We start from the raw sequence: 21,649 nt of genomic DNA on the forward strand, positions 1-21,649 counted from the left end.
TCACAAGAAAGGGTGGCTAAGATTGGCTCTTGATTGATAAATAACAGAGTGGCGCAACAGGTTTCGGTAAGAGATCTCAAATCAAGGAGCGGCAGAATAGAGGGAGCTAAACACCTTTTTTTTTTTTTCTGTTCCATTGAAGTTATTAGAGCTTATACACATTCTACATAATAAAACTGTACAGTTGACATTGATAATTGTGCCACTTTTGGATGCAGTTTTTCAGCGCAAAACATTTTTCTATATATATATATATATATATATATATATATATATATATATATATATATATTATGACATTAATTGAACTTTAATTAATTTACCTCTTTATTTTCATGCAAAATATTTATGACCAAAGAAGGTGCTTTAGGTAACCTGACTAAAATAAAATGGCATATCAAACAGAAATGTATAAACACACTTTAAATGTTGATGCCGCTGCCATTTTGGTTCTTTTTACATGACGTCATTCTAGGAATTAACATTTTTAAGTAATTTGTAGTCAAATATTCTAACCAACAAAAAATGACTAATTGATTACTTAAAATGTAAGTAAAAAACAACCAGAATGGCACGTGCGTAAAATTTATATTTCATTTTATTCACAAACATTACCAAGAATGATTTTAAAATAAGATAACTTCAACAAACTATGCTTTTCATTTGGAAAACAAAGAACAGTATGCATTAATAATAATAATAATAATAAAGATTTAAAAGTAACGGTAGAAAAAAAAAATTTCACTCTGAACTTACATATTAACCAATACTGACAGCATTAGGGTAATGCACATATATAAACTCATAGTCTACATAAACGACATCACATATTTACTACTTCACATGTTCTTATTCTGAAAAACCACTGCCGGTGTTTAGAGATTTAACGCATGTTCACACATAGCCTACTGTTCTGATAAACTTCGTAATTATGGTAACTCATGGACATGACATAAAAACAAAATAAGGTGCAATTAGCCTAATTTACATAAAAGGGGGCATGTTTGCCCTAAAAAGAAAAACAACAACCTTTTTTATTTTAAGTGCAAACACACTTTTCTATGTAAATTAGGCTCATTATAGATTGTGCCTTATTCTCAGGGCAATGTTCTTGCTAAAATTATTGTTGTGTATTACTGCCAGCGGAAAGCAGATGGTAGAATTTTATTTAAAAGACATGTTTGTGTATTTTTTTCTCTCAATCATAGCAGCAGTAATTCATCAAATTATGATCAGTAGATGGAGAGCAGGGTTTTAACTGGGCATATATCCAGACATGCGGTGTATAAAGAGCTGATTCAGGTGTCTGGATCACAGTGGTGGAGCGATGTAGCACAGTTCCAGTGAAGTATGCTAGATCGCCCTAGACTGCTGTGTCATCCACAAACTAGCACTCAGAACAGTCTGGAGTTGGAGAACAGCGATATGCAAATTAGGTTCAGCTCTTATTTTTTGCCATGTTTGCAATGCCACCTGATCTGCATAACTCATTTAGTGAATCGGGTGCTAAAACAACACATACAGCAGGTGCAAATAAACATAATTAATTCTTAGTGAATTTCCCTCAGAATATGTTTAGATGGTCTTTGATTTCAAAATGGTATCCCGATATGGCCCTCTAAACATGTGCATTGAGCCATATGTTGTACATCAGCAAATGCATGCCTTCAAATGATTGCTCTGTCATTTTCAGGGGAAAAAGTGAGAGAGAGGAGAGCAAGAGAAAGAATGAGAAAAAAAGTGCAGACAGAATAAGCAATGAGGTAATTCTCTGCAACAGGATATGAACTCAATATGGAAAAGAGCTCTTTTTCAGTCACAATATAGAACAAATCAGCAAGATCTAGCTATAACCAAACCTTCACTGTTATTTTCATGATGATCCCTTTCTGAGGTCACCTAAGTATTTGCTTATGCTTACAGGACTGTATCAACAAAAGCATCAGTTTCATTTATGGGTATTTAAAACATTCTAGTTTGAACAGAGCATTATGTTGGCTAAATACAGTATTGTTTGCAAACCTGTATCAGCATTTTAAAGTGTTTTTTTAAGATCTATAGTGTATACGGGTGTTTCTTCAGGTATGGGGACTTTTGGTCTTGTGGACTAAAATGTCTTAAATCACACTTTTCACACTCTCACTAGTTCACTTATTGTTCAGCATCAATATCTAACCATGTACTAACATGCATGATAGCAGACTCTTTCATTTGTCTGAAACATATAGACATTTCCACCACATCTCAAATTATGCATTGCGCTTAATAGCATTCCATGGTGGAAATGTGAGTGATGGAAATACAATTTTAATATATATATATATATATATATATATATATATATATATTTTTTTTTTTTTTTTTTTTTTTTAAATAAAATGACAGGTGTCTTTTTAGCCATAAGGCAAATTTCATAGCTAGTATGTGATGTAATGTAAATACATACAAGCTTTTTATAAGTACTATTTTGACAATTTATCATAACATGATTCGAATTGACACATTTTTCCTAATTTTTTTCCGCATATCACATGTCTCATATTTAATCTCAAACATGCTCTTTACTGACACTTTTGTAACCTTGGTAAACAAGTACACTAATTTTGATATAACTTTATTTGTGGCAAAATTGGTGGTCACAGTGGAAATGGCACCAAACTATCATAACTTGTGTAAAAGCAATTACTCAATTAAATAGATATTTAAATGGTTTACGATCGTTTTACTCTTTGTTTATATTATCATAATTTAAAAAATGTGTTAAGATGGTTTGTCTTTAAGATTGAAAGTGTGGATCTGGGACAAGGCTTGTACAATAAAATCTATGCATAAAATGCATTTGAAAACTAGCAATGAAGGCATAGTAAAAAAAAATTTCCAAGACACTTTTACTGTGACCTTCATATAACAAAATGTTGAAATCTGTTTGTTTCGACTCATAAAATGCCCATAAAAAAAAAAAAAATAATAAAAAAAAATCAACAACAACAAAAAACGCCCATTATCACAAAGCACTGTGTGGGTCACATAGGTCTTTATAGTCTGCATGTTACATCAGGCTATATATCTAATGATCAATGAACAAGCCAGCTACTGTGTAGACTAATTAGAATGATGTAGAGATGCATTGTGTGGCTGTGAAAAGCTCAAATGAGGCAAGTGCTGTTCACTCTGTCCACTGATAGTCATATGTCATGTTAGCAACCAGAACAGTGGAGAGCGAGAGGGGAAACATTTAGGCTATGGGACAGCGTGTGTCCAGGTGTCCCATGGAGTGAGTGTGTACTCTGGTTGGGTGGTATGATGGCATTTACCATGTGGTGGTAGAAACATGTCAATGAGTAGAGATTTAACAATACAATTTAGATAAAATGTATTTGTGCAGCTATCATTGGACAGGATTGCTGTAATTTTTTACGTGTGAAAGTGATGAAAAACATGAAGTAATGTGAAAATACAGAGCAGGACATGTCCTAATCAATTCAAGATGAGGAAGAACTTGTTTTCAAAGGGTGTACCGTAAAGAAAAATTAGTTGTTTACAGTTGCAACTTGCTGCTTCAATGTAGAATTCAACTGATATGCAGTCAAAAGTGTGTATATCCGCTATTTTATAGTAGTTTCCAATGTGGCTCACTCAATCAGAATTTAAGAGTAAAAAAAATTGAACTAACCATTTTTTTTTTAAATTAGTTTTTCAATTATAAATTGTTTTTAAACTAAAGTGTCACATAATCTGAAGCTGTTTTTGCACTGATGCCAGGCTTATCATTCATTGGTAATGAATGATCTAATCTCACGGTTTACATAAGTTAAATACAACATGATCACATGGGCATGTTGTTTTCAAGAGTTCCAGTACTCTCAGGAGGTTGCATTTTCCCCTTTAACATTAAATTTTTACTCCACTGATGGTTAGGTTTAGGTTTGGGGTTTGGGCCTACAGTTTATAAAATATTCAATCCTCTTCACTGTATTACAGCCTGTATAGCTGAAAACAACTCGCTTCACAACTTGCTTTTGGCGCCCCTCTGTGGACATTTCATGGGGAAAATGCTCACACGTGCTTGTATGCCCAACAACAGTTACTTCTTTGGCCACTGGGGGAATTGTTTCACATTTCGGTAAGCACAGACCGATTTCAGCTAAAGAAAAGTCAATGTACTGTTTCTGATTTCACTGTGAGAAATTTCACTGTGAAGTATTTAATGTGCCCATTAATAGACATTACCACTTATATTAAATATATTATGCTGTTTTTTCCCCCAATGAATCTCCAGCAAAAATACATACATAATGATATATAGCATTACATGACATAAGATTTTGGTTTTGACACTCATTTGGCAAGTATGTATGTCATGCTATACTCACACGAGACTGATATAGGACATAGCAAGCCATCATACTTGGACCCTGCGTGTGTACATTTTTGTGATCTGTGTTGTGGAAAAATGCCTGGACTTAATTGATCATGTATCATATCATAAAAACCTTCCTTGAACTATTTGCATCTGGCTACTCTTGATGTGTAATACGTGCTTAATGATTGCACTGGCACATCCATAATGTGGACGTCTTTAGTTTTGGAAAGCAAACATGCATTTTTGCCTGGCCACTGAACTTGGTGAACTCCACTAGTAGCTGACAAGATTAATAAAGAATTGGACACCACATTATAGATCCATTAAAGCTTATTACGTATGAAAAGTCAAAGGAGCATATTCTAAAAACTCGTCTGAAACTTTGCACGCTACCTTGGTGAACAGTCATCTGTTGAAACTGGAGGATAAAAGTGGCAATATTTGAGTACAGCAGCTGCTGAACAAAAAAATGAGGTATGTCACAGGGTTAAATGGATAATGATTTGGGTTGTTGAAAAGACTTTGCTGAGAGTCGGCAAGATGTGGTTTTGCTTGTTTTGGATGTCGTGCTGAGATCAGAGTTCTGCTTCTCGTGCAGGCAAGATGGAGAGGGCTTTCAAACAGCAGGAACATAATAACTCAGAGAGCCACAAACATCACACACTGTGAGAGATAAATGCATTGTACTTTCAAAACTTCAGGAATAAATGAGGATAAGACACAGTGGGGCGAATTATGATTTATGAAAACCTGGGCCATAGACTAAACTGTAATCCAGTTTAATCAGGTGCTAAATTAAGACACTTTCAATCATTTAAGTGCAAACATACCACCTATATAAATTAGGATATATTATCTATGCAAATTCGTGAGCGCAGACACTTCTAGCTGCGAAAGTTCGATTTTGTGCATTGTTGCATTCCGAAATGCCAGACCACACTTCATAAATTAAAGGAATAGTTCACCCAAAAAATAAAATATTATATACTCTATTAATTCACTTACCCTGATGCCATCCCAGATGTGTATGACCATCTTTCTTCAGCAGAACACAAATTATTTTTTTAGAAAAATGCTGAAGCTCTGTAGGTCGTTATAATTCAAGGAAATGGGTGCCATCAGGCTGCTGGCTATTTGACAGTCCAAAAGGCATATTTAGGCAGCATAAAAGTAATCCACACGAATCCAGTCGATCAATTCTGAAGCAAATCGATAGGTTGGTGTAAGAAACAAATCGATAATTAAAAAATGTTTAACTTTAAATCGTTGCTTCCGGTCAGCACTGTATTTCTGTTTGAAAACTAACTCTAGTGTGACATTCGTTCCCCTGCTACATACAAAGCACGTGCTTCTGACTTCTCACGTGAACTCACCATAGTGCTTACATCACTGATGCATCAACTGCTGGCAGGAAGCAATTTTTTAAAGTTAATAAAGTTTTAATTATCAATTTGTTTCTTACACCAACCTATCAGTTTGCTTCAGAAAACATTATTTGATTGACTGGAGTCGTGTGGATTACTTTTCTGCTGCCTAAATATGCCTTTTGGACCATCAAATAGCCAGCAGCCTGATGGCACCCATTTACTTACATTTTAAGGACCTACAAAATCTTCAAAATGTTTCTAAAAATCTTAATTTGTGTTCTGCTGAAGAAAGACAGTCATACACATCTGGGATGGCATAAGTGTAAGTGAATAATGAGAGAATTTTCATTTTTGGTTGAACTATTCCTCGAGGTGCGCTATGGCGGACATTTTAATGAAATGTTTGCATCTACAGTGAGTTTTCTCTTTCAAGTCAACTACTGTCATGGCCAAGCAACAGTTTAAAGAGAATATTGCTGAGCAAGTAGGCAAAAGTCAACATATTTATAGCAGCTGACCTGAAGAACACATTCGGTTTTATGGCACAAACTTTTGAGGGTAAATCTATCGCCCCCTTGAGTACTGAGGTTAGTTACTGCCACAGAAAGAAGAATGCACATTAGTTCTTGCGCCCAACTGGCCCATGCATTGGCAATGCATTGGCTAAGCGCTTGTGTCATCATTTGCATACATGGGTAAAGTATGTTTCTAGCCTTATTTACAAATCTCTTTACTCTTTACCTGGTGCTATTTACCTGGTGCAATAAATGTTGTGCTATTACAGTACCACCTACAGAAAGAAAGCATCAAATTGAATTTTAATAAAAAGTTATGTTTGTGTATGATGTTTCTATTGATCTTGGCATCAGCAAATCATGAAATGATGTACAAATGATACAGAAGAACATTATAACCGGGCATATATGCAGACCCTCAATGGTGGAGCAATTGATGCAGTACAGTCTTAATTAGACTGCCAGATCATGCTAGTTTGCTGCATTGTCCACAACCTAGCACTCAGAACTGACCTGTAAAATGGGGGACTGCATCATGCAAATTGCTTACAACAGGGTTTTTTTTGCACAAAATTCTTTCAACACAAAATGTTTGTGCTAATACTTGATTTGCATTGTACCTTTAGTGAACCAGGCACCAGAACAACACAGATAGCATATGCAAATGAAGCAATGCTATGTGCAATTCATTTTCAGTGAGTTGCCTGTGTCTTTGAGTGTTATAGTCAGGGTGGGGCGTAACGGAATACATGTAACGGGATTACATATTTAAATATACAAATTATAAGTAACTGTATTCCACTACAGTTTCAATTTAAATCATTGGCAATTAGAATACAGTCACATTCAAAAAATATTTGGATTACTGAAGAGATTACTTTGCATTTTATTGTCATTTGTTTCATTTAATATTTAGTTCTTTCAGATGGAAAACATTTATACATATAAATGATGCGATCCAAAGTGCATCTGAACAATGGTGAAACACTTTCTTATGATGTGTTACATTCATACGAGCAGACAGAGAAGTCAGTTTGAAGAAAGTTTGGAGCAGAAGTAATAAAAATAAACCTTGTGTAAACCTTGTCAGCTTTATGCTAAGCTAAAATGCTATTTCTAGCCATTTTACATGTACATGTTACCAGACACTATCATATTTTTTTATCAAGCAAATTCATGTTAGATCATAATTTATTTATTTTTTTTCCAGTAAGACCTTTGATATTAGGGTAATAATCATTTTCTTGATAATAATTTTTGTATTGTTTTCTTGTCAAAATATAACAAATTCCTTAAAAGAAGATCAGTTTGATTTATCTTGTTTTAGAAACAATACTGCATAAGATATTTAGTTTTTCAGAGAATGTATTTTTAACATGTGTATTTTGTTTTACTGTACTGGCAGAGTTTTTATAGTCAAAACAAGTGAAAAAATCTACCGGTGCTGAAGAAGTAATCCAAAGTATTTAGAATATGTTACTGACCTTGAGTAATCTAACGGAATACGTTACAAATGACATTTTACAGCAAGAGGGCACCCCCACCAAGGATGAGACCAAGGTATGACCCATTACCCACATCAACACCTTAAGGCACTTTGCAAGTCTGTCACGTATACACTAAGCAGAGAGTGGGGGGATTGGAGGAAATGTTTCCTATGGTTCAGTTGCAACAAACAGTGCTCTTTCTTTACCCCTAAAAAAAGACTTCTGAAAAGCTACAAGGAAATTCCACCAATTTTTCAAAATGTACACAATATGTTGAAACACAGAGGGTAGACTATGCTATTTTGTAGTGGCACCTCCTAATTGTTGGTCAGTTTAACATCAACTTTGGAAGAAAACTTAAAGAAAAGAAATATAATGAAATGAATTGGCCCCAAAAAGTATTTGGACACTTTAGCCACACTTAAAATGTTAGAATGCCATTGCATTAAATACGCAATATAAAACTAAGTGGCATCTACAAAAAAAATGATGCATTTTCTCACGAGCAATTTAAACTTTGAGCCATTTTTGCAATGACTTTTAAGCAAATGGTGAAGGCTGGTGATTTTAAGTGGATGTATAAAGTCAGTTCCCCTCAAGATCACATAGGTGTAGTTCATCACATTAACTATGAACATGTTCCACGAACATTTGACAACCACTGAGTGTCACAATACTTTGTCTTAATTATTTTTTAATTAATTATTTGATCAATTGAACAATATATCTACTCTTTTATCATTTAAAACCTACTTAAAAATAAACTTAAACTTATTTTTGTGAAATGTTTACTTGAAAAGTGTGCAATGACATTCATTAATTTTTCAGTGTGGCTTCAGTGTCCAAATACTTTCCCAGAAACTGAGGGTGTGTGGGCTCCTTCAGTAAAGGGCTTAATGTGGAGGAATTACTCTAAATAGGCATGTAGAGCACAACTTTGCATAGGTAATAAATAAAGACAGCTGTGTAACTATTTCCTACTCCTTTCATAGCAAAACCTTTAAATTTAAATTTAAGCACTTAAGACAGTAGCCTGAAGGCTGGATTGAAAAATTAGTCACATGTACATCAGTTGCCACGAGAGGTGATACTGAGCAAAAGGTCATTTATTCTGCTTTACTATTATTACTTTTTGTCCTCAAAGCAAGGCTTTGTACATCTGCACTTAGACACCTCTAAAAACATCCAGTGACTACACAGAAAAAATATACAGTAGATGTGTGTATACCAAGCAGGGGCATAGCTACCATTATAACTATTAGAAATGTCCCCTGTCACATAATTAATATTCATGAGTCAAGCTGATAAGATTTTAAAGTATGCTAATTTTGTGGCAATTCTTGAATACATTATATAACATTATATAACAGGGGTGCCTAGCTTCATAACATGTGTATAGTACCAAATTAAGGTATTAACAAGTTTGATATGATGCTTACATTATAAAGTCTTTAAAATAATAATTATTGATGTAATTGACGCAAACCCCCTTTTGTAGATCGTTGTCTATAACATACAGATTGTGCATGAGGTTGATATTCAAGCTCTTATGGGACTTCAAATAAACAAGCATAAATTGGTTTAGGTTATCATCAGCTTAGCGCATAATTTAATTTGTGTTGACATGACTTGCATAGCCAGTCATGGCCAAAATATCACTCTTTCTTAACTGTGCTCCACTCTCTCCCTCTGCCAAGCAGCTGTGTTATAAAGTCAATATATTGGCAATTCCAGATTTCCCCTGAGAGGCAAGGGTTGAGTTGCTTTTCAAAAGTGGAAAGGGGCAGCTGCTGTCTTGTGGGGAGCCTTGCCACATTTTATAATGGTTATCTCAGTGTGATCAGTGGCCAACATAGCCCATGCTGCATCCAGCAGAGGCTTATAACCTGTTTATGGTTTGATGACATTCACATTTACCACTCACACTATTGCACTTATTATAATATGCACCTTCATTCCCCTATGCCTCTCTCTCTCTCTATATAAAATACTAACTATAGGATATGCATTCTAAATGTAATATTAAGTACTATTTTTATACAAATATAAATTGCATTTCAGTAACACTTTGCGATGAAGTTGTAATTGTTAACATTATTAAATGCAAAAGGTATCATGAACTAAGAATGAACAATAGTTTTTAACAGTATTTATTAAAGGGATAATTCACCCCAAAAAGAAAATTCTCTCATCATTTACTCACTCTCAGAGTATGTGAGCGGAACGGAGTGGGAGCGGCATGATTTTGCCTGGAGCGAGTGTCATTGTTTTCTCTCGCTCCAAGTATGCTCCACTAATGCTCCATCACGGGCAAAACACCTGTTAACGGACCTTAATGCAATAATTCACCACTAAGCAGTGTTAAACACTATTGGCATGAAGGAAAGATGGAATTTCTGATATAACCAGAAGAAGGTGATAAAAAATAAATATAAAAATACTATTTTAAAATCTAGCGGCACTTGGTAATGTTCGACCTCCAGCGCGAAGGTTACTTTCGCTTTCTGTTTTCACGCTACCTATTACTCAGCTAAGATTGCGGTAAAGCTTGACTTTACACGCTTGTGTCTCGTCTCTTTATTCTTACATCAACTGGCATATAGTGAAACACGAGTGGGGAGGTGATTGCCACGATCAAAGGTTTGTTGTGAAATCCTAAAAGCCATGTCCAAAAACACGATGATAATCCATTTACATGTGGAGAGAAAATCTAAAGGTCAGTAATACATATATCCCCTATTAAATATTTTGAATAATCATATCAACATTCAGTCTAAACCATCTCAATCTTAACTGTAGGCTATTATGTCCGCATTAAATAGAATTGAACTTTTAACGACGTAAAACACCAACTGAATTAATCAACATGTTAATATTGCGTAGTTTGACTTTAATCGATCAACATCTAAATTTATTTTAGTGCCGTAGGCTAATTTATGAGTTATACATTTGCAGATGAAGAAGCTCAGCAAATGCGAATAGAGGAAGATTTAAAATCTTAAAAAATTCAAACGCTAGTATTTATAAAAGTGAGCTCTGTATTAGACATATAGTTTTGACAGTCTTATCTAGTTTTGATTAAAAAAAATGTAGAACATTCTGAGAATGTTTTTTTTTTTCGTTCACAGAATTATAGGGCAAGGTTAATTCAAAAACCTGCAATAATAGAGAAGAATAGGCAATAATTAGGCAATAATACATAGGCCTAATAAAGTGTTTTTTTTTTTTTTTTTTTTTTTTTTTTTTTTTGGGGGGGGGGGGTAATTTATTAATTTAATTTAATGTTATGATTTTTTTTTTCTGGTAATTTATTTATTTATTTATTTTTTCATTTGGTAATTTACATTTTTTTTTTTGTTTTTTTTTTTTTTTTGCATCTAGCAATTTATTTAATTGATCAAACCCAGAGAATGCTGCCGATATGTTTCAAAAGTAAGCTATACAAATTTAGTCTTGGGCTAATGTTAGTGTTCTAATAAAGCACATTGTAGCTTTTCTTTTAGTATTGTGTATTTCTTTTTCATTTAATAGACCTTCTGCATGGAAGGTTGTGATATTAAAAAGCATACTGAAATAACTTTACGGTGGAGAGGTAGTTAGGCGCTAATTTTGCCATGGAGCGAACACGGACCGGGTTTCTCTAATCCAGGAGCGTGGAGCGAGCGAGGAGAGGAAATTAACATCCCCAAGTGGAGCTGGAGTGATTAAAGTATGCTTTGAGCGTGGAGGAGAAATTGTTGCCGCTCCACTCAACTCACATACTCTGCTCACCCCCATGCCTTCCCAGATGTGTATGACTTTCATTCTTCAGCAGAACATAAATAAAGATTTTTAGGAGAATATTTCAGCTCTTTAGGTCCATCCAATGCAAGTGAATGGTGACCAGAACTTTGTAGCTGCATAAATCACATAAAGAAACATAAAAGTAATCTATATGACTCCAGTGTTTAAATCAATGTCTTCAGAAGCGATATAATAGGTGTGGGTGAGAAACAGAACAATATTTAAGTCCTTTTCTACTCCAAATCTCCACTTTAACTTTCACTTTCAGATGTGAAAGTGAAACTAAACAGACACCACATGTGACTTTCAGATGTAAAAGTGAAAGTGGAGATTTAGAGTAAAAAAGGACTTAAACTTTGATCTGTTTCTCACCCACACCTATTATAACACTTCTGAACACATGGATTTAAACACTAGAGTCTTATTATCCTAATCAGAGCCTGTAAGGCTGAATAGCATGCCAGGAACAACTCGGGACACGTTTCTCCTATCGTGTGAAGTTTCAGGAAGTAAAAAAAAAAAACAAAACAAAAAAAAAACAGATCTGCATTAACTGCCTTAATGTTTTTTAAGTGTTTAACATAAATCGCAGAAATGAATGCGTTAAATTTCCAAGCACTATTATTAATATTATATAATATTATTCATGCTGAAATGTCATAATATTATTTTATATGTATTAAAAAATACAGTATAATTAATGCATTTCAAGACAGCAGCCTGAAATGTTAATTTTTTTTTTTTTTTTTTTTCCATTCCAGCATCCTTAAATTCAAATTTTGCAATTCTGGGCTGTTTTTAACAAATGCATTGCAAGCTAAAGTTGATCGTAGAGACCATTGGTGCCAATGGTTTCTACAGTCTACTTAGGCTCACGATGCTTGTGGGAAATGCAGCCCTGGTTCTCACATTAACCCACATTCTTCCTCTAGTCTTATTTTCCTTTTTTGTCCCCTATGGAATTTTTATACAGTGCGCACCAAACAATAACATTTACAGTCAATATGTGTTATTGCTAGTCAGATGCACGTGGTATCTGTCCCTCCACCTTTTGTGGAATTTTTCCCTCCCCCTTTCTCTAGTAAATCAAAGATCATGGCTGTGATGTAAACTAAAACCTATTCGCTATTTAAAAAAACATGCCAACACAAGAAAGGAAACTGTCCTCATCAAACAATTTCATGGGGTCTTTAAATAAAAATCACATGAAGCCTATCTAACTTCAAGTCTTTCTTGGCCCTATTCAGGCCTGTTATCGATTAAGTGTTAAGGCGAACAAAACGTGTCAGAACACTTGCAGTCGTGCTATACCTCAGTCATGCTAATACCTTAATTTGACCACGTTGGTGAAATTATATCAATGTTCTGATCCCTGACCTGAATTCTTAACAGTTAATTTAAGAGCGGACAGTGTTAATTAGTTTGACAACAGACACATTATGATGCTGTTGCATCTAAGGGACATTTGGGGCATGTAATTGTTTGGTACAGCTGGTATTGGAGCATGAAATCAGCCTTGGAAAAGCTCCATTGTGTTGAAAGACAGGACAGAGCTACATCCATCAAAGCACATAATCGGAACACGACATCTTGTTACGACGGCTTGTTACTGAAAATGACTGCACAAACATTTATGCACAAATTTAATGACACCAAGCTCCCTTGACAAAAAAGATGGATGTGTCTGTGACACAAAGCAAACAAGCAAAAGCTGGATTGCTGTGAACACTGATGGAACATACAGCATGATTGGGCTGAACTAGGGCCAACTCTCTACGATTGGATCACGTAGGGTTTTTTTTTTTTTTTTGAGAGAGAGAGAACACTGTCTGGGTGGAATGATCAACAAAAGAGTCACCCAGTTCTGTCAAGACTTGGTTCCCAGTGAAGTGGTCACTTCCTTGATATATCTAGAAAGCCTTTTCCTCCCATTACCAACACTGAACAATTTCACTCAATGCTTGACAGCATGTATCTGCATTTTTCTTATGAGAAACCAAATGGCGAAATAATTGTTGAAAAGAGGTTGTTGCTTGTATCATGTGTATGCAGCCTATAAAATGTTAATCTCATCAACAAAATAACTGACAAAAATGTTTACTGATTAAAGGTGACGGAAAAAAGACGCATCACGATGATACACTCGATTGGATTTACTTAAAAAAAAAGTCAACCGTTTCTAGTGGTTCCATGCAACAGTGTTGAGTAGTTCCAGCAATCCATGGCTCAGTTCTATGAACTAGAGAAATTCAAGTTAATAGAACAAAAGCTTTTTGAGTAAATGCCAACCATTTGTAATTGTTAGTGCTACATATTATTGTTATGTTTGTTTTACTTGATAATATGCGTTGAACTTAGCTCAGCTAATTTATTCTTTCAGTTAACAATTGGCTAGCAACAGCTGACATAGTAAATGTACTGACATTAATCTCAACAAAGATACCTACAGTTCCACTCTGCTGTGTATGGCAGAAAAATAGCTTATTGGACAATAAGTTGTAAGTGTTTGTCCTCCTCAACTAATGTTTCAGCTCCACTCTTCACCACAGTGGTAACCCCAAAATTCCAACATTGATTAAACTCTTCTAAATCTCAAAATAACAAGCATTAAAAACTAACTTTCCCTATCTGTCACTCACTAGAAGTTGTGTCGATGTAGTGACACTAGGGGTCGCCCTTGGGATCCCCAAACACCTCTGATCTCTGAGAAAAGGCCAATGGGAATTGGCGAGTGGAATTTGCATGCCACTCCCCCGACATACGGGTATAAAATGAGCTGGCTTGCAACCACTCATTCAGATTTCTTCGGAGCCGAGCGGTTGTGTTCCAGTGAGCTGACTTCCTCCGCTGATCCATTGACCTCTACGCACAACAGGCACACAGTCACTGGCTCCTGGAGAGGGCCACGACTGCGTTGGCATATCAACTGCCTCAAGTTGCTGGCAGTATTGCTCGCCCTGCAGAGGCTTTGGCTGTTGATCCAGGACAAGCATGTGTTGGTCCGGACGGACAGCACGGCGACGGTAGCATACATCAACCGCCAAGGCGGCGTGTGCTCTCGTCGCATGTCGAAACTCTCCCGCCGTCTCCTCCTCTGGAGTCAGCAGCGGCTCAAGTCGTTGCGAGCCACGAGCAGTGGATGCGCTGTCATGGCAGGTCATGCTCAGGGGAGAGTGGAGACTCCACCCCCAGGTGGTCCAGCTGATTTGGAGTTGATTCGATCAAGCGCAGGTAGACCTGTTCGCTTCCCGGGAATCCTCCCACTGCCCGCTCTGGTATGCCCTGGCCGAGGCTCCCCTCAGCACAGATGCGCTGGCACACAGCTGGCCCAGGCTACAAAGCTGTTGGATTTACGGCGCATTACAGCGATTTCTCCCCCTCTTGCACCTGTGGAGTGCAGAGAACGCCCCTGGGCACTTCAGCAGCTAAGAGAGTATATTCTTCCTAATAAAAGAGTATATTTTCCTTGTAAAAGAGTGCCACTCACAGAGAACATCTTTTTAAAGATGCTTTCCCTCTGTGTATAATTCCTGGTTGAGGTCGCTATCTCTCCGCTTCCGACGGCCACGATCGCTGTCTTATGTGCTTGGGTGCTGCCCACGCAGAGACGCCGTTCGTGGATGGGTCATGTCGAGAACATTTCCACGGCAACATTGCGGTCACGGCTTTCCTTCGTCAGAGGGAAAGCCATCCCAGCAGCTCCCCACCTCGGTCCGTCTACCTATGGGTATGTGGCAGCGGCGGTTAGCGCTGGGGTGATTTGGGGATCTCAAGGGGAGCTTCTCCCCCCGCCCCCACGCGCCCAGCTGTGGCAAAATTGCACCCATGCAAGGACGGTTGCGACAGGCTACGAGGACAATTTCCCTTCTCTGTCCTGGACCAGTCCTATGGTGGGTATACGGAGCCAGATAAGTGCTTCGATGTCCCCAGACTCAGCATGGCCACGAGTTTGGGGCTCGAGCCCCCCAAACATTGAGCCTCAGGCTTCGCCCCGCCGCAAGGCCCCACCCGCCGGTATGTCCGACACGATTGTTCCCTTGGTCCCCCTCGCCCGGAGTTTGGGGGCATGGCTTACTCTGGCTATTGCTCCCTCTACGAGGCTCCTGTATGCCTTGAAGTGGCGTCTGTTTGCTAAGTGGTGTTCTTCCCACCGTGAAGACCCCCAGAGATGCGCAGTCGGGTCAGTGCTTTCCTTCCTGCAGGAGAGGCTGGAGGGGCGGCTGTCCCCCTCCACCTTGAAGGTGTACATGGCCGCTATAGTGGCACACCACGATGCAGTTGATGGTAAGTATTTAGGGAAGCACGACCTGGTCATCAGGTTCCTTAGAGGCACGAGGAGGCTGAATCCTCCCAGACCGCATCTCGTCCCCTCGTGGGACCTCTCCGTGGTCCTTCGGGGGCCTATGGGGAGCTTCATTTGAGCCCCTGGAGTCAGTTGAGCTAAAGGCACTCTCCTTGAAGACTGCCCTCCTGACTGTGCTCACTTCCATCAAAAGGGTAGAAGATCTGCAGGCATTCTCTGTCGGCGACACATGCCTGGAGTTCGGTCCGGGATACTCTCAAGTGGTACTGAGACCCCGACCGGGCTATGTGCCCAAGGTTTCCACTACCCCGTTTCGGGATCAGGTGGTGAACCTGCAAGTGCTGCCCCAGGAGGAGGCAGACCCAGCCTTGTCGTTGTTGTGTCCGGTGTGTGCTATGCGCATCTATACCTTCGCGAGGTTTTACAATCTCCGGGTTGAGCCGGTCTCGTCCTGTGTGTTGTCAGGTACAAGCAGGTAAGTTGCGGGACAGCTGGCAGGGTTTACTGCTTGAGTATAGCGGCTTTCCCCTCCTGGAGGTGAAGACGTGCGCTTTTCACCCCCAGTCGTGTTCATGAAGTCGTGGACCCTGGAAGTCCATCCTCCTTAGCCCTGTGGCAGGCGAGTTTGCAGAGAAACTCGTTGCCGGCCCAGTACGTATGCTAACTTGGCCGTGTGATTTATCTTCCGCGAGACGGTCCCCCCGTTGGTGAACCCACATTTTCCTTGGGCAGAGGACCCTCTGCCCCCAGTCGCCATGTTTGTAGAGCTCCTCCCCCCCTGGGTAGGACCTACCTCGGGGACTTCTCCACATGAGACACTGCCGACAAGACTCGGTAAGACCATGTGATGTATTTCCACACAATTCCTCCCCCTCGGGCAGTGTGTGGTCTCCGCGGTGTCTTCCCCTTGGAAGTGACACCCCCCCCCCCCCGACGCGGACGCTATATGGCCCCCAGCTGAACGATTTTTTCCTTTTGGGGAACATACTGCCGGTCCCTATTTTTTGGGCAGTCGACTTGTGCCCGAGGTGCAGGGGACCGTACGATGCTTGTAAGAGAGTTGGGGGAGGTTACGTGATGGCCAGTGAGTGACAGATAGGGAACGTCCTGATTACTTTCGTAACCTCCGTTCCCTGATGGAAGGAACGAGACGTTGTGTCCCCCCTGCCACATCACTGAACTACCCACTGAAATGGCCGGGACCTTGTCTCGGCTCCTCAGCACAAAACCTGAATGAGTGGTTGCAAGCCAGCTCCTTTTATGTCCAGGGGAGTGGCATGCAAATTCAACTCGCCAATTCCCATTGGCCTTTTCTCAAAGATCAGAGGTGTTTGGGGCTCCCAAGGGCGACCCCTGGTGTCACTACATCGACACAACGTCTCATTCCCTCCATTGGACCAGGACGATTCTCCCGCTGCATTCATCTTGCACAAAACACATAAAATAACACTTAATTTCAACATTTACTCTCAACATACAGTTTTGTGCAAAGCATGCTGGGAACTACAAAGCACTGCAGTGTCAATTAATGCCAACAAAAACAGTTATGTTTTCCCAGCACAAATGGATTATGTAAAGCTGACAAGATGCATATATATATATATATATATATATATATATATAATCCATATTGCATGAACATGAGACAAAGGCTTGTTCAAAGACAGTCTTGATAAATGAGTCAAGTCATGCAGGATACTGATATTCTGCCCATGGCACAAGCAAAACCTTTCCATTTAACTAGATATAAATCATGCTTTCCACTGCTGGTCCACATTTTATTACAATGGCAACCTCACTTCCTTTCAGGCACAGTGCGTGACAGGTATTGTACTAAATAAATGACTATGATTCATCTAAAATGAAAACACTATGGCCAGTGAGGGCTAACTGCAGTAAATCACAGTAGAACTCAATGGTGAGCGAGATATGAGGGCTCTTGTACATATTTAACTGCATTATAGTATAGTACCTCTATTTGTGTCTACAGGTGTGGTTGGAATGGGTATTTTTAGTATATTTCCATTTTTATTATGGCCCTAAAATCAGCTGGCACATTATGACTCTATGGATTTCCTTTCACCAATCAAAAATACAAACTACAAACTGGTGTGTGCATGTGTGTATAAAAAGAAGAAGACTGCAGAGTTACTATAGATTGAAGACACAAGGATTTCTGTATAGTCAATAAAATTGCAAGTTTAAAATCAAAATGAAATGTTTTTTTGGACTTTAAAAACATTCACGTAAGTGTCCATTGATTAACTGAAGTGTCTCAAATATTGAACCGCTGAGCTGCAGTTAATCCAAGAAACTGGTCAACTTAATAGAGACTGGAACAGAGAGAAACAAACACAAAAGCATGATATTTATTTAGTCTTATGCACACTTTCTCAAACACATATAGGAATAGTTCACCCAAAAACAAAACTTTTGTCATTATTTACTCACCAACCATAAGTAGTCCATATGACTTGCATCTATATTCTAAGTCTACTGAAGCCATACCATAGCTTTGTGTAAGGAACAAACTGAAATTCAAGCAGTTATTCACTGACAAAGCTCTCAAATCTTATTCACGCTTGTTGTTAATTCAAAAATAGTGCCTTTAGATGCGTTGCACCAGGTTTGAAATCACTGATGCTAATCGCCATTGGTCCACACTAATGAGATGTGGCAACAATTAAAAAAATAAAAATAAAAATAATAATAATTAAAAAAAAACTACAAATGAGTTTTAAGAGCTATGGTCAGAATGTAAGATTATCAGTGAACAATGGCTTAAATTTTGGTATGTTCTTCTCTTAAAGCTAAATTGTATGGCTTCAGAAGACTTGGAATACAGACTTGGATATAAGTCAAGTGTACTACTTTATGATTCTTTTATGGTGCTTTGTCCTTGTATGGAAAACAGAAGCTCATTTTTTTTCTTTATTTTTTCTTTTTTTTTTTTTCTTTTTTTCTGGTTCACATGAGAAAATAATACAGAGTTGAAACACCAGAAAGAATATAATGCAGGGTTAAAACCATGTGGGGATGGGTAAATGGTGACTAAATCATTCGATTTGGGTACTTTTTTTATCATGTGTAAATTTTAATTGACAAAACAAACGCCGTCTTGTCCCTCTATGTAAATCCTTGATTACGAGCCAATTCAATAACCTGGAATAAGAAGATGGTTCTTCTTTAATAGAGCAGCTCTGAAAAATGGAAAATTGACATGAAGATGTACAGTAGGTGGCTAGTTGAAAAAACATGATCTTTTAATCAACTGTGCAATGCAAAAGAAATTCCAGCTATTCTGCGGTGGAATTTTTTGGTCTTATTTTCACTGTCCTTGCATGGATATGGATGGTGGCAGACAAATAGAAGCCACACATTCTCCCAAAAGATTAGACACCAAATGTTAAAAATACCCTTAGGTCTTTTGATTCTTTATGATGTAATCGGCTATGCATTCACAACAGAGCAGACAGTGAAAGAGAGAGAGAGAGAGAGAGAGAGAGGGAGAGAGAGAGAAACAACACACACAAGTAAACATTGCTCTGCAAACATTTTCTAAATCTGTATTTTTGTCTTGTTTTCCAGTAAAATAGCTAGATATCCTTAACAATATCCTTATAAATAATTGAGAAGCAAGATAGTGAAGATTTGAAATAAGTAAGAACTGAAGTAAAACTTACACGAAGTTATTTTTATTATCCCATTGGCAATTTTTATTTTTATTTTTTTTTAAGCATAAGATTCTTACTTTAATTTATGCTTAAAACACACACACACACACACACACACACACACACACACACATATATATATATATATATATATATATATATATATATATATATATATATATATATGCTAATATGAAAAAAAAAAACCTCATTCTCCAATACATTTTCTGAAAATAAGTCTTAATATCTTATGCAATTTCGCTTCTTAATGTTGGATGTTTAGATTTTTTTTTTTTTTTTTTTTTACTGGAACACAAGAGAAATACACAGATTAAGATTGATAAACTGATAAATAAATAAATAAATAAATAAATAAAATTCTTGCACTGTGCATAAATGAAACAAACATGCCCTGATTAAACAATTCTGATAACCAGACACAGCCAGCAAAACATAATATCTGTGTGGATATGAATATTGGAATAGAAAAAAATGGTCATGTCATGTCATAAATTTGGTTATTAATTGGAATAATTACACTGGGAAAAGCACCGACCAATTTGAAATTATAACATAACAGACCCATTTGACCCCTATGGTGTCGTATAACTCTCAAAGCTTTCTGTATAAATGAATGGCTTTGTAAGAAAAACAGCAGAGGAAGCATGACAGCTTAAGCTAAGTCAACGAGAAGAAACGCAAAACATGTTCAAGGTGGCCTTTCTGGGCATGGCAACGAGGCCAGGCGTGAATAAAATATTTTCAGGTCATCAATCATTTAAGTTGACAATGTTTTACATCTGACATTTCACTGGACTATTTTCCCAAATAAAACTTTAACTAAAAATTGTTCTAAAAATTGCCAACCTAGCCATCTACCTTTGCTGAGAAAAGAAATCTTAAACTAAATGCACAATATTACAATGTGAAAATCTCCCCTTGTTTCGCACTTAATGTCTTTTCATGGATTAACTCGAGAGCTCGACTCAAATGCAAAAACAGAAGCAAGGCTGCACTGGCACTGACCTGAAGTGGGTATCCGGTCGATGCGGCTGCCTACGCCCAAGGACGGGTTATGCATTGTTTGACATTAATATAGCAATATGGACAATGCGCCATAGGCTTCTTCCTTGGTCTTGGCTGACGGTCGATACAAAGTGTTATAAACACAATCACCAATATCGTGAATCAGTTTATGATACTAAAGTAGTCGGTGTTGGGTGTTCATAAGGCTAGAGAACAATAACACTGCAATATCTGATAAAATAACCTCAGCAAAGTGATCATGAAAATAACTACTTGATGAAACCTAGCAGAATTGGCTGGAAAACTGCCAGTTTTCATAATCGACTAGTCAGTGGGTTGTTAAGAACCCATGTACTGTATAAATGGACTGCGCTATGTCCACCACACCCCGATCAGACATGTTTCATTGAGATATTAAATAGGTACAGTAACTAATAGATATTCAACAAATGCATATAATGTGTACAGTATGCTGGACTAGCATGAAAAATTACAGGTTGATCTGATTTGAGCTGACAGCAAAATGTATGATACTATTTTCATCAGATTTTATTAGTGATTTGACAACAGAGAACATTTACCTTGGAAATGTGTCCGATCGTGTTTTTCCATAATGCCGCCCTCTTGAGGATTGAGCAGCGGGGCAGGGAATCTCCAAATTTCTCATTTTGTTTTTTCCTCTTTCCTCTGATAGCACATAAATGCTCTTTATTGTTTACATGTTCCTGTGTAGACATGTACAGTAGCTGAGATAGGATCAGAATCTCAGGCATTTAAAGAGAAAGAAAATAGTGGAGAACAAGAGGTAGGGCTCACAGTGGTGCAATAAGGTTACTAAGAGGATCATGTGAGGGATGTTTAACAGAGCTTCACCAGAGATTAATATTACTGTCAAAAGTACCACTAGAATAGCCCTTCAGGTCAAGTCTATTTTTATGGCGTATTTTAAAGAGAAAAAGTCTGTGCACAGTGACAGGGCAATTGGATCAGAACACTTCGTAGGCTGGTCTTAAACCAGCATCACCCGCATGAGCACCATGACTCAACATGTAAGAAGAACATGCACCCACAGCTCCTAGGATCAAGTCATTTTATTATTAGTAGAATATATATCTCATATGTGCACAGATA

The 21,649-nt window shown here is 37.8% G+C and overlaps 1 protein-coding gene across 4 annotated transcripts in view; it reads left to right on the forward strand.

Moving 5' to 3' along the window:
* Nucleotides 1-21,649, forward strand: part of LOC127424306 (beta-1 adrenergic receptor-like) — a 48,597-nt gene that overhangs the window by 8,749 nt on the left and 18,199 nt on the right. The window contains exon 2 of one of the 4 annotated variants that reach the window (XM_051669369.1): nucleotides 1,694-1,763. The exons of the other annotated variants lie outside the window; for them this stretch is intronic. Coding sequence (XP_051525329.1) covers nucleotides 1,694-1,763 — 70 coding nt within the window. The remainder of the gene's footprint in view (nucleotides 1-1,693; nucleotides 1,764-21,649) is intronic. 4 annotated transcript variants of the gene reach the window in all.

This window comes from Myxocyprinus asiaticus, chromosome 33 (genome assembly GCF_019703515.2).
Source record: "Myxocyprinus asiaticus isolate MX2 ecotype Aquarium Trade chromosome 33, UBuf_Myxa_2, whole genome shotgun sequence".
Lineage (NCBI taxonomy): Eukaryota > Metazoa > Chordata > Actinopteri > Cypriniformes > Catostomidae > Myxocyprinus > Myxocyprinus asiaticus.